We start from the raw sequence: 18,272 nt of genomic DNA, 5'->3' as shown, positions 1-18,272 counted from the left end.
TATACCCAGCCCCATTGTCCCATTACAGAATGCTGGATGTTTATCATGTAAGATGATTACTGCTGATGCCCTGTTGTATTCCTGACTGACCAAATGCTTATTGGCTACATGATACTCATTTGTGAGTGGAATTATGGTATCTGATGAAGACAGTGACGCTTGAGAGGGCTGATATGCCATAAAACATGTAATAGGATTGCATTGCGTTCAAGGAACCTCGGTTAACCTGCGCAATGGAAACATAATTCACTGAGATCTGTTCAAGATAACTAATTTAGTCACCGTTTTAAAACTAATTTTCCACTGGTTGGTGTGTCACTGTGTAAAACTATGCGTGCTACCATGTGTGTTTATGCGCAACCTCACTGAGTCATCTTTAAGAGTGTGGCTTCAGAAGTGTGAAGTGGAACAGAGTATCGGTAATGAAGGAGATGGGACTTTGTAATTATTCTGCAGAGGAAGGATTACTGGTTTACTTAACCATTAATGGTTCACCTTGGAATGCAAATGCCAAGGGGATAAAACCCACACCTCTCTGCCCCTCATTACCTCCAACTGGACTAAAGATGTTTGGATCTAAGCCACCATTATTTAAGACTTTACATATTTCCAGCCCTTTCTGTGTCTTATTTGAACGGTTCGACTAATGCACTGTGGCAAAGTACTGCGGGGTATTAAGGTGAAGCATGAAAAGAGATCGATGTTTATGAGCCGTGCGACGCAGTGCTGCTATTGGGTGCTTAGGACAATGTTTTGTTAAGTATGTGGGTCAAGAAGGAAATCACAAGGGGGTTTCTTGCCAGAAAACACATAACTTCAGTGGGCTTAATCCTTTCACAAAATAAAAGTATCAGGGTCTTATAAGGTAACTAAGGCAGGACTTTTAACAATAAAATATCAGCTCCAATATAAATAGAAAGTACTGAAAGCAGAAGAAGAAGCATTTTAGAGTTACAGTGCATTATTTTGACCTAATCTACTGATAATAGTTCTTAACAGTTGACAAACAAATGACACCACACCAATTAAATTCATCAATTTCAATTTCTATCACACAAACACACAAAGGCTTCCAGACTTCCTATCCATCTGTGGTCCAGACACATTGTCTCATCAGACTGCGGTGACATATCTCCCTGAAAATGAATCAAACTTAGAGCTTTGACAAATTGAACAGTTATTCAGCCGGTGATATTTTAACCAGAGGTGCCTGACTGAAAGCTGGTGACATCAAGGCCATGAAGTACCGGATGGAGATGCAGTTTATAGACACTTCTGCCCGCAATGAAAAACACTACTCAGAAGTGAAACGACCTTACATGGTCTGTGTGTGAGAGTGTGTGCCTGAAACCTTGGATATATCACTGCATTTGTGTCTGTACTTCCCTGTATGTGCAGATTGAGTGCGTCCTGGTGAATGTGTGTGTCTCATGATTGACAGGAGAGAGAGATGGATGGTTGAGTGTGTGTCAAGGATTGCCTCCTATTTCAGCTCAGCTGCGGCGGGCAGGTTTTTCATTTTTGTTCCCATTACCAAATATGCACCATGCTGTTAGAGCTGACAGGAGGGAGAAAACACATAATTGGGAAAGGCTCACTTTTTAAAGCGGCTATCTGTAGTTCTAAATTGCGCTTCTCATACATCTGCTGCCATGATTGCTCTCATCTCCAAACACAATTTGATTCGATCAAATATATATGTATAATAGTTCTTACTCATTCATATTCAATGAAAATGTTGAGGATAACACAGCAAAGATGACTTCTTTCTGCGAAAGCAAACATTAAACCATCATAGGCTACATCAAATAGTGCATCCTTCCTTTCAACTGCAGAGAAAGATGAATTCAAATGTCACGATTTGAAAGGTTTATCTTCTGACTTGGTGTGTTCATGAGCTATAAGTCCTTATTTGGAAACAACATGGATGCTACAAAGAAGATCTGTTGTATTTTATAACTCAGATCCTTTAAACACCATGTTGATAGTTGATGTTCTGGCTTGTGGGGACATTCATGTGAAATGTGAGTAATTTTTCTCATTATTCCCAAAAAACATAATTGCAGCACAAATTCCCTGTGTACGCATCATTTGCGTATCCGCAACATAATTCTGACCTGCTCAAAAACAGATTTTGGAACTTCAGCCCATGCCATACCTTTCCACCAAATTTCATGGAAATAGCTCAGTAGTGCTATTTCCGTTGCTCTCTTTTTCTCTGCATGACGCAAGGCTCAAAGTTTAGCGGGTGTTGATGCTGTACAAACTGTAAAGCCCCATGAGATAAAAGTATAATTTTGAATAACATTTGATTGATAGTTTTTCCCTAGACTAACAAACAAAAACAAAGCTCCTTGAATGGTGTAAGTGTACGATACACATACACCCTTTGGCCACCTCACTAGCAGACCTAAAAAATCTAATATTCCAATCTTTAAGAACAGCCGCTTCTTACCTGTCCAACAAGTGCACACATACTGTGCAGAAACACACTCATACATGCGTACACCGGCGTACACCCATATAACAATTTCCCACATCCATGTTTAACCCATGACAGAACTGACTAGATTTGTCTTCACTGGCATGCATATAAATAAAGTATGTTACCAATAAGATGTCTTTAATCTACATGGCACAATGTATATGGCCATGCCTCTAGTTTAGTATCCACATAGTATATTACAATATTATGTAGACAACAACCCATCCTCACTTTGTTTTTTCTTGGCTAAACCATGGTAGCATGAACATGTGTTCATAAATTATTGGATTTGTTCTAGTTTAAAACATGCATCTATAACCTTTGGGATGTAAATCTTTTGAAATACAAAATGTCAAAATTAGCATACTCTTTGAAGGAGTGTGACACTTTAACCTGTTCCATTAGTTCCATTCCTGAGATTTATTTCAGGAGCTTTTTTTTCCTTCATGTGTCGTTTGAACAATACAAAAATGAATCAATCTCAGAGTAGAAAAAATGAACTCCTGCTGTATCTTCAAAAATGTTGTTTTATTCCTAAAATATTTAGTTCACAACACCAGCTTTTGGAATCCTCGCTCACATATCCACTATTACAAGTAAGTGTGAGCTCAGACTCAAAACTGTCTTTTGCTGTCTCCTCCAGGAACCACGGTGATGACAATGACGGCGTTTGACGCTGACGACCCAGGCACCGATAACGCGGCGTTGCGCTACAACATCGTCAGGCAGTCGCCGGACAAGCCCTCCCCAACCATGTTCTACATCAATCCAGAACGAGGCGACATCGTCACTGTCATCTCCCACACGTTACTTGACAGAGAGGTTGGTAGACTTGGCAAACGTGTGCATATTTGTGTGTGTGGGTGTGTATGTTGTGTTGCTTTGCTTTGCTCTGAGTGTGCCACTTGGAGAAGGACCATCTGAGAGACTCTCAGCTGGACAGGTTCTTGTCACAAGCCACTTTCCATTTTTGAGCTGCAGCTTCTGGGTACATCCACTCTTTCTCAGCACATCACTAAAGCTTTCAGGGTGAAGTTATGGTGCATTTCCACTACAGGGCCTCGCTCGGCCTCGCTCGGTATGGCTTAACCCAGTCTCATGGCATTTCGTGTTCACCAACACGATTTTTAATCTATTGATTCGTGTTCACCAACACGATTTCCCCCTTTTTTTCGTGTTGCACAGCACCATTTTAAAAGCAATGTATTTCTATTGGTAGTCTCACGGCATTACGTGTTATAGGAAGACCGGAAGCTGTGTGGTTCATAAAAACATGTTCTTACTCAATATCAAGCCACAATTATTGCTTTTATTTAAAATCGTATAATTTCTGACTTTTGTTGCCGTCTGTGAGGAAAATAAATGGGGCTCAGAGCCTCAGAATACTGAAATCTGTATTTTAAAAAAAAATGTTCCTTCTAATTTGTTATTCTTTTCTAAATAACACTGTTATTTACTCAACAATAACACAACATTATCCTTGTTTTTATTTATTGGTTTGATTCCATAATCTCTGGCTTTTTTGGCGTCCGTCAGGAACTGAATTTCAAAATAAAAATAACCGGAAACAGACTTAGGCATTTCGAGCGATTACCCAAGATCCTCAGCTATGGTTTAAGCTCGCTAATTGGATGTTTTAGCCACAATGCATGTTGGGATTTGGTGTTTATATTATATGAAATCGGAAAAACATTTTAAAAGAATGAAATAATACTTAATTCCGAGTGTTCTTGCTTTTGTCTTTGAAAGTCATCACATAACGGCATTGTAATACACGGTTCGGCTGCATTACATATTACAGATCTGCCGTAGTTCTTTATTTATAGAGCCCTGATGAGAAGACCTTTGGAAAAACTGGAAGAAATGCCGCCGAAACTGAATATTTGACGTGGATCATAAATATATCAACAATTAAACAACATCTTCAATTTCTCTTCACACAATACGTCTCCTCGCAGTATCAACACTAATTCGGCTGACTTTTACATTTGATCTAATTCATAGATAGGTTATATTTACACCATAACGGTGCACAGATGATATAAAAGGACTTGTAGTTTTTAAAGATATTACTGATTTTCTTTCAATATAAGAATGTAAATACTGAGTCTGAAATAGTATAGAGATATGCTGTAAAATTATGTGAAAGCATGAACAAAACTACACATCTTCAAATGTTGTACATACATAAGTGTCCTACACTAATAATACAAAGTTATTATGGCTGTGTGTACCTTGTGTGCACCGCCTAGTGGTTAAAGCACGTTATTGAATTATTGTTTTTATGTGTTATATTTGATTAAAAAAATATTAAGAATACATACTTTCATAGGGGGAAAGTAGAAGGTCTGTGATAGAAATATAGAATATAAAAAATCAAGAAGATACTATAAGTGATCTCTACAATAAAACAGTTTAGTGCCGGATGTACAAAGATATTAATAGGAGGATGTGCAAAACAGAAAAACTAATTAAACTTTATTAACACATTAAATAATACTTTAGATTAAGGTCTTCTTTTAAATAAGAAAAAAGCTTTGGGGGTATCTACAGATAAATATTAAGCCTGACAAAGTACTTAACGTCTAATATATTGCTTTCCTGCAATGTTAACTATATTGAAGCACTTATTTTAACTGATATTATACATATGAATTATACTCTTATGTATGTAGATAGTATAAGAAATGTGCAGAATATGACAGTTTAATGGTGGAGGTACACACATATTGATAGATGTCTTGTAATGCGCTGTTGAGGAACCTGTGACCCAAGTTTTTCATTCATTGCAGACACCGTAGTTGTGTATATGATATGTCAATAAACCTTTGAAAATCTTGAAATCTTGAAAGGGATGTGCAAAATAGCCATTATACAGTCTTTAATTAACTATTAGTAGAGAATAATGAGTAATGAATATACTTTATTACTCGTTTCCATTCATGTCAATTGCAGATAAATGTTTAGTCTTCTCAAGCACCAACTATCAAATATCTCTCCTGATTGTTGGCACTTGACAATCACCTTCCCTGAATTTTACTCAGGTGTAACTAAAGTCTGATTTAAGGGTTGTTTATATTTCACATCATTAATCAGAATCTGCAAAGTAACTCAAATAAGTGTAGTGGAGTAAAAATACCAGGTTAACCTCTGAATTGTGGTGGAGTAGAATTACAAAGTAACAATGAGCTGTCATGTGGGTATATTAATGCTGCGCATTATGGACACAAGCGATTTTCACCCATTTATTAATTATATGATAACATTTGATAACACCAATGTCATGGCAACTTCTAATTGTGGGAAAAACGAAAACGTTCAGTAGAGACGTCCCATAGAACAATTAGCGAAACACAATAGCCAGCATGTGTACTGTAGTTCTGGGGGGGGCGTTCGATTCCAGTTTTGGATAGTCTGGCGTGGTTTCGTTCCATTTCAAACATCTGTTTGACGCTCGGCGTAACCTTGGCGCACTGCCACTCCAACATCCAATCCCGGAGCTTGAAGATTAATCACGGGGTCTGTAGTCCTAAACGATAGCTGGGGATTATGGGTACTGTAGTGTCTTTGGCCATCCTAAACTCCTAGAGGCCTACGTCTGTTTCCGGTTATTTTTATTTTTAAATTCAGTTCCTGAAGGACGCCAAAAAAGCCAGAGATTATTGAAATAAACCAATAAATAAAAACAAGGATAATTGTGTGTTATTGGTGAGTAAATAACAGTGTGTTATTTTGAAAAGAATAACAAATTAGAAGGAAAAAAAGATTTAAAAAATACAGATTTCAGTATTCTGAGGCTCTCAGCCCCATTTATTTTCCTCACAGACGGCAACAAAAGTCAGAAATTATACGATTTTAAATAAAAACAATAATTGTGGCTTGATATTGAGTAAGAACATGTTTTTATGAACCACACAGCTTCCGGTCTTCCTATAACACGTAATGCCGTGAGACTACCAATAGAAATATAAATACATTGCTTTTAAAATCGTGCTGTGCAACACGAAAAAAAGGGGGAAATCGTGTTGGTGAACACGAATCAATAGATTAAAAATCGTGTCGGTGAACACGAAATGCCATGAGACTGGGTTGTATGGCTAGGCCTCGTTAGGCCTTGTTAGGACTGGCTCACTTTATGCTGCGTTTCCATTACAGTTTAGTAGCTGAGGCAGTAACTATAGTAGCGCAGTGTAGGCGGAGCCGTGACATCATCTTCAATGAGAACCACAGAAAAACAACATCAGCCGTTAGCTGTTAGCACTCAAGGTCACAGCTCCTCATATCTGTTCAGAAACTAGACAAAAGTTAAACAAGTACAAACCACAGATTGTCTGTGTCATGGCGAATACAGTCGCTGGTTTATTTATGTCTGTATAGGCCGTTGTTGTGAGTGTGGACGGTCGGAGCATATACTGCATTAGCTTAGCCGATCTCCATTCAGAAAACACGCATTTTAAAAGGTTGTTCGCTTGCCGTCTTGTCTGCAGACTTGTCAAAGCATTAATTCATGGTTTTTACTAACCGGTATCAGTATGTTGTTACTTCGGCATCATTTTGAAACCTGTATTACAATTAAATCGCGGTCAAATATGTTCATTTTGTTGTAGTTGTAGCCCCCTAGCCAGCGATTCTCTCTCTAGTTAAGCATACTCAGCCCGACTCAGCCTGGCTGTTGGCCCGGAAAGAACCACAACCAAAAACGGGCCCCGGACGGCACGGCACGCTTAAAGTGAGCTCCGCGCTGTAGTGGAAATGCGCCATTAGTGTGAGTGTATCTACAGTTTGTGTGTGTGTGTTTATGTGTGTGTGTGTGTGTGTGTGTGTGTGTGTGTGTGTGTGTGTGTGTGTGTGTGTGTGTGTGTGTGTGTGTGTGTGTGTGTGTGTGTGTGTGTGTGTGTGTGTGTGTGTGTGTGTGTGTGTGTGTGTGTGTGTGCGTGCGTGCGTGCGTGCGTGCGTGCGTGTGTGTGTGTGTTTGTGTATGTTTGTGTGGTATTCTCCACTTTATGTGCGTGTCTTTGAGAGAAAAGGCGCTGGTGTATTCCAATAAGCATCCGCAGAAGCCAGATGAGTGTCTCTCAATTTCTCCGTCTTACGGGAGCGAGACAACGAGATGATTGCTTTTTCAGCAGTGTGACGAAAGCCAGAACATCGATTGGCTTCACTGGTGGAAGAGGAATATTAGCTGTTGTCAGACACTTAGCGCATAGTTTAATTGAGGTGATACACACTCATCCGCCGGCTCTGGTAGTGTCCAACAAGCCTGGCTGAAAACCTCCCATCCGGAACTGCTCGAACCAGGGCGTCTATCCGCCCTGACGAGCCGTTCCCCAAGCTACAGTAAACTGTTTAATAGAGGCGTAATTGATTAAAAGTACGGTGAAATTAGATGTAATCAATGCAGTGAGCACTGTCGCTGCTGGTTTTGTGTGGAGAGATTGTATGAGTCTTTTGGAGCTTATCAATTCCAGGATATTTCAAACGATAAATGAAGAGAAAACAGAAACATAAAAACAGCACTTGTCCGCCCAACTGCATCCTAAATGTAGGCTATTACAATCACGAACAGTCTGGAGTTGGACTATGCAGTTAACTGCTTTTTTAAGAAGGCACAGAGCCAAATTGTCAGCCTGTTTGTGACCTCAATAAATCTCTAGAAAAAGCAGATTATTCCTATCACTTTATTCTCCATAGACGATAAACTCTTGAAGTTATTAGTAAGTCCTTCAGATTCACCAAGACCTAAGACCAGAGTCAGTTATCTTTATAAATCAGGAGAATACAATTAGAGTCAAGTTTCAATATTGTACTTACTTTGTTGATTTAATAAGCACATTAGGTGGCATATGCACTGGGTTTGAAGTACATTTTATTTGAAGTACATTTTATTGGGAACTGTCTGGACATGACTGCTAACACACCTGTGCCTGTCAGATTTGCATCTGTTTTGATGCACAGATATGGAATGGTTTAACCCTTGTGTGGTGTTCATATTTTTGTTACTCAGCCAGTGTTCGTGGGTCCAACACACTCTCATTCACACCTGGACGTTTAGGGAGTGAAAGTGCGTTGGTGGGTCTGGTGGACCAGCTGCCTTTTTGGGCTTCAATTCAACACAATCAAACTATTTTATGTTAAAATACTCAACAGATGTTTACTTCATCCCAATTACAAGCAACACAGCATATATGGTTAATATTTGCCCTTTTAGATTTGTTAGATCACATTAATGAATTCAAGTGCTACTGGTATTTTGCCCGCTGACCGGCTGGTCCTGTGGCTCGTTTTTTTTTTTAACTAGCTGATGCTCAATCTCATCCTGTTCTTCAAAGTCACTGTCAGACTCAGAATTCTCAGAAATGTGATCCTCACATTCTGAAACCTCTTCCTCACATGATCATCAAATGGTTCTCTCTTTTCCAAAATCATTTGCCAGGCCCCCTATGAGCAGAGCAGAGAATCGTTTGGCCATCTTGATCAGTTGTGATAAGGACCCAAACTGGCGAAGCTTTATTTATTGTGTCCCGCCCCAAATGTGCAGCTGGGATAGAATGTGAAAAAAATAAAGAGTGGTTCCCGCAAGACATAATGCGGCAATGTGAGAGCAGACAGGTGTCAGTGCTTGAATGTATCAACAATGTTGCAACCTTATGCGGGAATGGCAGGGGCAGAAACACAAAAGTCTCACACACACACACATTTTTATTTAGCTAAATAATGAGTCCCAGACAGACCCGAACACCATACAACGGTTAACTGTTTGACGTGTTGAAGACGTTTGTTTGAGACCAGCATTTGATGCATTGGATGAGGCTGTAAAGTGATTCTCCACTGATTTGACCCAGCTGTTTACAGCTCTTCAGGCATATTAAAAGTTACCTATGCTGTTTTGGGCTCTAGAGGGAGCTGTGTAATAATGTCTGATTTCTTGCCTACAGTGATCTGACCTAGCGCCGGTTGGGCTTGAAAGGTTTAAAAATATGAATAAATTGAGCGTGAAGTTAGTCAAAAACACATTGACCCTTCTTTCCAATGCCCATCATAAGTCTGACAATGTTGTAGTAGTGCAGTACAAAAGCGCAAACATATTCTAAGTTATAGAAAACCATGAGAAACATTTGATAGCCAAGGGTTTTCATGTTGATTTTACGTTTTTCACTCAAGAATCACTGCTGTGACACAGGCCTCCCAGACTTCAGTGTTTTCTTCTTATTTTTCCTCTGCTGTGCAAACTCATTTGTGTTCTCCAGCAACTCACACAAATCTTCATGTCAAAATTACCTTCTTGAAGGATTTGTATGATTTGTATGAGTGGTGTCACAGTCCAAAATCTTTCATATCAGAGCCAAGAAGTAAAATCCAATATGGCTGTTTTTTTGTCTGATTAAATAGGGAACAGATACAGTATGACTAATCCATGCCTGTGATTCCACCTCTCTTTGGTATTTATATGATTGGAGATGTGGCCACCTAAGAACTGTATATTATATATTCCCCTCATCCCCGTCATTGCCATAACTTATTAGTCTTGCGGATTTTTCTGAAAATTCCTCAGGGATTTAAGCAATAGTCAATCCGCAATGCAGCAAAACAAACAGAGAAAAAGTTAGACCTCTTCAGAAGCACAGGCAGTCAGCAGAGCCAGATGGAAGTGCAGAAGGCATACGTTTTAAACTGTCCTCCTCTAGGTCTGGAGAGATTTAAACCCAGCCACTTTAGCACATTCTCATAAATATGGCTCTGGCATGACACCCATCGATTCCATCTGCCATGCACGGTATAGTTTTTTAAAATAGCTAATCCAGCATATGTGTGACAGGGAGGTTGACACAACAATACAAAGAGGAAGCAGAGGGAGAAGACAGACAACGTGAGAGGTGCCCAAACGTTGCACCTCACTTGTCCAGATTCCACAGACATTATTCAGGTAGAGCTCTTAGTGTGTTTGGACAGAGACCTCACCTACCACAGGGAGGCAGAAAGCAATCCAGTGAAAATTGGAAAATCAATTCTGTCACATTTAAATCAGTAAGGTTTTCCTTCTAGTGGTTTCTCTTTGGCTTAAAATCCTGTCTTGATATGTACATTATACCACTGCTCTTTTTTTCTCCTCACTTTGGACACATCTCACCTCACTTTCTTATACTTTTCTGACACACTTTGTTGTTGGATCAATGGCAGGCTGCAATTTTTTGAAAGCCAATATTGCTGGTGGGATGGGGCCATTTATGTTGTCAGTCTGAAAAGACAAAGTGAATAGCTTTCACTGGATACACATGGAAATCTCTCTTAATCATCTGTCTTCCAGACAAAAACCTTCATCTCCACCTGTTTTCTTAATACATCTGAAAATGTTATGAGCTGAAGCTGTGCAGTGTAGCAACCACAAGCACACTAACTTCACACAATAGAATTTCAATTATTCAATGTTTTGTAGAGAGAGGAGTTAAAATTGATTTAGAAAATATAACAAAATATAAGAAGCATGCTTTCTTGTATTTAACTAACCAACACATTTGTTTATGGGTATAACAGGGAATGCATTTGACTGGTGAAAGGAAAGCGTGAACTCTTCAAGGAACACTTTATTAAAGTAAAGTAGCTGACTCTAGCTAACTGTATTTAGTTGCCGTTAACGAGTTTAGCCATACAGCTAGCGGTCAAATTAGATGATTCATCTTGGGGGTGCCAACTGTTAAAGGTCCCATGGCCATTTCTACTGATCATAATTATATTGTTGAGGTAAACTAGAATATATTTACTTTGTTCAATGTTCCAAAATCACCAGAAAATGACACCAGTAATGACAAACAGATGAGAATGCTGCGTGGGGTCCGGGTGCCGTGTTGGCGGGACGTTGCGGGGCTCCCTGCTCCACCCTTTGAGGCTCGAGAAGCAGACAGTGTGAGCTGGATTACTGCCATTTACTGGTGTAGTTTCCTGGTTGCTGCGTGGGGACACCGCGGAACTCAGCCTGAGCGCGCACACACACACACACACACACACACACACACACACACACACACACACACACACACACACACACACACACACACACACACACACACACACACACACACACACACACACACACACACACTCACAGCTAGGCGGGCGGAAATCCACAGAGCCGCGGCTGAGAAAAGATAAGGCTGAGTGAGTGTGTGTGTGTGAGGATTGGACCAATCCGCAGAGCCGTTACGTCACTATGACCAGGAAGAAAAAAATTGCTAGTTTGACTGGTTAGCCATACAGCTAGCAGTCCTATTAGCTCAGCCTGGGCGTGCCAGGAGTCAAACATGGCAAAAAAACAAACACCTGTACTGTATTCCCTTTCATCAAACTGGCAATAATCCCAATATCTCAGCTGGCTGTTGTATCAGTCAAACCCTAGTCTCCTCAGTCAAGTGTGCTTTCATGCACCACATCGCATTGTCACAGCAGTACAGTACATCCTTTTCACAGGCTTGTGAATAAGAAAAGAAGTGAGGAGAGCAGGAACGATGGAGGCAGGCAGGCAGGGAGCATGGTACATTTCCCTCTAGTCTACAAAATAACAAGGCTCTTCTGAATTTTCTCAGGTGTACTCAGGCGATTCATTCCTTACAAGCCGTCTACTAACTCGTAACTGGCACGAATCTTAAAACTAACACGTGTACAATACATGTTCGGCAGTCGTTTCATTCATATATTGTGATTTATACTGTGCTGATTAAATAATGAATATAAATATGCTAGAACATACACACAGAAATATGTGATAGATGTTTTAATGTAGGGCTGAGGACGGGGTGTTCAGAGAGGTTATTACACAGACTAAATAAGACAAAGGAAACAGGAGAGCTAAGGTTATTGGCTTCATGCGGAATATAGTTAAATCTACTGTTATAGAGTGATCACATTTCCAAGACAGACGCAGACACAGACATCTGTCGGTGCCACACACACACACACACACACAAACACACACACACACACACACACACACACACACACACACACACACACACACACACACACACACACACACACACACACACACACACACACACACACACACACACACACACACACACACACACACACACACCAATCATTGTGATCTATTTCAGTCTATGGAGTGTCTGTGTGCACGCAGGTTGTAACCAGAGAGGACAGACTGTTAATGGCAGTGTGACTTTCTGACTCTCTAATGCTCTCTGGCCAATCTGGGAGCTGTCACTGCTAAGGATAGCCAATCGATAGAGTCGTCCGACCCCTCTATCCCCTTCCATGTTCGACAAAGGTGAATTACATGGAGATAAAATGGAGTGTGTGGGGCGGTATTGTGGTGTTTATATTCAATCAGGTAAAGCCGCAACTTTCTTTTAACTTGACTAGTCTCTATGAAGAACGGTTGTCAGAACTTTTACATTTCTTTATTTCTTTATAAGCTCATCTTAACAACCAATACAATACTGTATATATATATATATTTATTTTGTTTACTTGAAGGCAATTTCCATAATAGCGGTGCTAAACCATCAATTGTAGAAACAGATATGCCCCTGCAGTCTGACAAAAGCCCCATTCTTCATTTAAATATATGCAGCCATACGTTAAAAATAATCTTTGTTGACAGGCAAGGTGGTTTCCTTTGTTGAGGCACGCACATCATCTGTCAGCGAGTGATCTTGGACATGTGTTGTGTATAACAGATTTACTATCCTGTCGTGCGCACTGTAAATGCCTTCACTGCTCGTATATGCTTAACTAGAAGAAATCCAGAGTGACAGGTAGACGGATGAATGTAGGTAATTATCTTTGATCAGCAGTATCATATGTAATGTTGGCTGTAAGTAGAGTGGCCCGGTGTTTGTTTGGTGCGACCTTGGCGGTGCTTTCTGACAGCGTTTGCCTGATAAGAAAGCTTATCCTCTCTAATGGCTTATTTGGCTCGGTGGCCGGAGTGGCTACACGCCTATACTCTGTGATGAATGACAACTGAAACTCTGGCAGCTTCTGAGCTGCATTCATTTTCCTGCACTTTGATTGTTGCAACCACCCCTCTCTTTAATCGTTATTTTTTCCGCTCGTTGAGCCTGTTCATTATATTGTTTTCTCACTTATTTTCATTTTGTGTTATTTTATTTCTTTGTCTTCCCTTCCTCATAGTCTATAGCTTTTTTGTTTCTGTCAGCCTCGCCTCCGCTTTTCTGTCAACACTTCACTCTGGACATCCAATTACTTGCAGGTCATAGCATAGTGATTCCATTCACAGCAGCGCCATTCAGCGCCGGCCTCAAACAGCCATTCAAATTACCTCCTCGGCTGCCTTCAGAGTTGCCTCTCTGCAAAATGTTGTTTTCAAAAATGTCTGGGGGCACCACCTAATCTGATCCCCCAAACATAATTGAATGTCAGTCGTCACATAAAGATGCTTTCCTCTCTTCAATTAGCGTCTCGTTTCCGTGTGTCACAGCGACGAGACAAAGCAGACAGAGATATTTACTCCTCCCAGGTAGAGGCCGTAGAGAGTTATTATATTATGCCATTTATATGCAAATAATACAGCACGGGGAACACATTGATAAGATTTCATTACAGCAGGTCTGATGTGCACTTCAGTTTATAAACTATCTTTCATTCCCCTATTATGATCAGGAGATTGGAATAGTGCAACTAGATGAGCCTGGTGGAGAGAGATGCAGCCGAGTTTGGTCGGAGGAAGAAGGCCCAGAAGGTTTGGAGTGGATAAGAGGAAGAGGTGCATTAGAGTTTGTGAGGCGGCTCAAAAGAAGGACATGAATCAGAGAGAGACTGAAGTGCACGTGGTATATCTTCCAAGAGATGCAGCCTCCAGTCTGGAGCTCAATGGCGACTGGGGAAGGTTCAAGGGTGCAGAGAAATAAACGTTTTTTTGCAAACAGGATAGTGATTTTATTCCTAGCAGCAGCAAAGAATGCAAGTCCCTCTGTATTCACCGTCCAGTGAGGTATTTTTTCAACCATAGCTGTAGCCTTCAGAGTTGTGTGGTAGTAATTTAAAGATACAGAAGGGTATATCTGCAGGAACTGAGAGCACCAACACCTATATATACATGAACTACATCCAGTGTGGACTACAAGTTGTGTGACAAATATTCATGGGTCTTTTTATACAACAAAAATAGGCAAAGAGTTTTCCTATACCCTGTTGCGTCTGTTTGCTGATGCTGTGAAGGGAGGACGGAGGCAGTTGTCACTCGTCAAATGGAGAATTTTGCTGATGATAAACACAATGATCTCTGGAGATTGATTTGTGTTTCTGTTTTAATTTAGCTCGTGCATGAAGTGTGTGTGTGTGTGTGTGTGTGTGTGTGTGTGTGTGTGTGTGTGTGTGTGTGTGTGTGTGTGTGTGTGTGTGTGTGTGTGTGTGTGTGTGTGTGTGTGTGTGTGTGTGTGTGTGTGTGTGTGTGTGTGTGTGTGTGTGTGTGTGTGTGTGTGTGTGTGTGTGTGTGTGTGTGTGTGTGTGTGTGTGTGTGTGCGCGCGTGTGTGCGCGTATGGCTGTGTTGATGGTCTCCAGTGCTCTCAATATCTGAAATATTTCTCACTGCTAAAATGTATTCAGTTAGGGACTAGATTAACAATGGAAATGATCCAGAAGACTGCAAAGTTCAGAATAATTAATTACGAAAATATACTTTGATTTGAAAATAATTTTATTGTGAGACATGAACACATTACTCAGAGATGATGACAAAAAACAAAATGACAGATTAATGTAGATTACCGATATACTACAGGTTTACATACACATTTTGGTTTAAGTAGTTTTATAACATAGTGTGTCACTTTTCAGACATGCTTGAAGACTCCTACTGTAAGCTTCTAAAATGTTTTTTCAACCTTTTCACAATGAATATACTTATTAAAAAATTATTTAAATGTAATCTACTGCTTCCCCCTCATAGAACAATGTGTCTAAGGCCTGCGCAACACCCAGATATGTTCAACACTTAAGCTGCTTAAAAGTGAGTCGTTCTTAAGAACAGCCCTTTAACTAACACCCTCTCTAGTTGCTGTTCAGACACGTAAAGCTGTGACAATGCATATACTACATAAGATAAACAAGCAAAGGTTAAAACGTGGTTAAGGTGCATGACTACATGCTGTTATGTACATTACAACTGTATTTTTCTTTCTTTTTAAGTCACTCAATAAGTGTAAATGACCTATAAAGGGGTTACATTTACACACATTGTAATGCAGAACTAAATACAAACCCAATAAGAATAAAATAACATTTCCTCACCAATACTTTTGAAGATGACGCTGAAAAGAGAAGTTCAGAAAAGAAAGTGAAACACTTCAGTACATTACCAAGAGATCCCATTATAAAGAGTGTTGCCGTGGCGTGTCCTTATGTGATGGCCAGTAGCCAGAGTCCTGGCAGCTGGAATCGATACAGTGTAGTTGGTGTGAACCCTACCCACCTCACGCTCTCTTGTTCTTCCCTGAAATGAACAAGGTGGAAACCGTTCACAGGCATTGATGAAATACGGCTCCTCTGCTTTCCCCCCCTCCATCTCGATCCGTCCTCCTCTTCCCTCCCACCCTTCCTCTTCTATCATGCCTCTGTCCAGTTGCATTAGTGAGGAAATGAGATTCCCCGTAATTAATTAGATCTCTGAGTGCTAAAGATGAAGATTACATCCCAATGAAGGTTAGAGGTGTCAATCACAGTTTTTTTTCAAAGATGCACATTCCTCAAGATAAATTGAGCCCCATGGGCTTTGTGGGTAAGAGTGTGTGTTGTTAATCTTATTTCTCCCTCCCATTGCTTTAATTGAGTCTCACTGACAGTAGTCAATGAGAGCCTGGGACCTGAGAGAACAATACGGAGGAAGATTGTATTCACAGGAAGAGCAGATGAGATGCTCGCTTACAGAAATAGAGTGAGGGGAAATTAGGGATAAAGGTAAACATAATGCGATATTAATACACCAAGAGGAAGGAATGATAAAGAGGAATAAGGTACGACAAATTGATTGATAGGAATGGATAGAAATAATAAGTGTAGGTCAATCAGAAACCATTAAAGTAGAGACCATTGCGATGTAACGCCAAATCCAGCCAGTTGCGTTCCTGCTTGCTCCTACTTACTTACATCTTAGAAAAAATCTATCGACAAACAAACAGAAATATAAACAAATGGCAAAGTACTCTTCCTAGTACTCTTCCTAGTACTCTTTCTAGATTAAGTCTCTCCAGTAGCATATCCTGGGGCGACTGTGGCTGTGAGGGAGAGCGATCATCTCCAACCAGTAGGATGTCGGTTCGATCCCAGCCTAGACAGCCAACATGTCAATGTATCCTTGGGCAAGATTCTTAACCCTGAGTTGCTCCAGGTGGCATGGCCGACTGTGAGTGAACTTGTGTTATTGTTAGATCCCTAGAGCAAGTGGCACTGCTCTGTATGAATGGGTTGTGAGGGGTTCTTCAGACTGGATAAAGCGCTGTATCAGTAAAGGAAACTCACAAACTGAAAATACTACCAGTGTCTCATACAAAGTTATAATTGGAGTATGTTTTTCACATCATAATTAGTTAACAAATGTCTTCATTACACAGTTTAATTGTTAACAAGTTGATAATCCTTCAAATAAAGTAATTGTAATTAATGCTAAATGGCTTTGAGTCAAAAGTCTATATTTTTTTTATTTCCTGTCTCTATGACAGTTGGTTAATCCAAAACACAATCACAGATTTTAAATTGCATTTAGTTTTTTACATTCTTACTTTTGTAAAAATACATTTTTAAGGTTAAAATTATGTTTTGTTTTTTTAAGCAAATAAAACGACAGATAAGTAATCTCTCCCCTCAAGGTTTGCAAGAGTGGAATAAGTTCTGCTGTGCACATTCAGTACAAGCCTGCCTGGCCTCCCAGAGTGTTGTAATGACTATTCAAACATCCATTATTTATGGCAATGTGGCACAGGGGTAGAAAGCACTGCAGCAACACAATCTGTTCAAAGTCAAAAACCTAAGAAGCTGGCAGATGATGGGAAAGTTCTGTCGGTGAGGTGAATTGCCCCTCATCAAGCTGTGATTAAAGAATTGGGCCTGAGACGACAAAATACAAACTTTTAGTCGCAGAGCTCGAGAATATGCAGACTGTAACATAATCTCCTTAAAGGAACAGTCCATCAAAGTTAATGTGTTTTCAATGTTGTAGGAAGTAAGATGCCTGGGGGAATCATATACTGTATGTATTTTGTGATTCTACCAGAAAATGTCTTAAGTCTTAAATAAACCTGGTGATGTCATCAGGGATCATTTGGGTTGGGCTTGAAGACTATAACGTTATTACAGGTTTGCATTTAAACTAGGAATATAGAGATTGAAAATACGGGGAGTTACTAAGCAGGTAGGGCCTGACAAAAGGATTGGTGGCATTCGGAGAAATGTATTAATCTTGGAGCTAGGGGCTAATGTGGACCATTCATCTTTAAATTGTTTTATTGATGTGTTTTACTAAATTGCTATATTTCCTACATTATTTTTCAGGTTTGTTGCTTTGGTTCTGCTAATATTATGTTTAGCTAATAAAAAATGGCCATGTTTTCCACTTTACTCTGGTTAAATGTTCTAAAAAATGTATTTATACTACAATTGTCTTTTGCAGGCACAGTAAGTCTGGTATGAATGTTGTTTAAAAACTATATATTTTTGTACTTGTCTAGTAAAATATAAACAATAAAGATTAGATTATTATAGTCCAACATACGCATCAACATTATGGATGACAATACTACATTATGTGTATAG

The 18,272-nt window shown here is 39.9% G+C and overlaps 1 protein-coding gene across 1 annotated transcript in view; it reads left to right on the top strand.

Annotated features, from left to right (window-relative positions):
• cdh13 (cadherin 13, H-cadherin (heart)) overlaps positions 1 to 18,272 on the top strand; it is a 385,568-nt gene that overhangs the window by 251,056 nt on the left and 116,240 nt on the right. Inside the window, exon 8 of the mRNA XM_079681783.1 lies at positions 3,129 to 3,307. Coding sequence (XP_079537909.1) covers positions 3,129 to 3,307 — 179 coding nt within the window. The remainder of the gene's footprint in view (positions 1 to 3,128; positions 3,308 to 18,272) is intronic.

The sequence above is a fragment of the Notothenia rossii genome (assembly GCF_949606895.1).
Source record: "Notothenia rossii genome assembly, chromosome: 5".
NCBI lineage: Eukaryota > Metazoa > Chordata > Actinopteri > Perciformes > Nototheniidae > Notothenia > Notothenia rossii.
The sequence above is the reverse complement of the archived record's forward strand: the minus strand, read 5'-3'. Positions and strand labels throughout refer to the sequence as shown.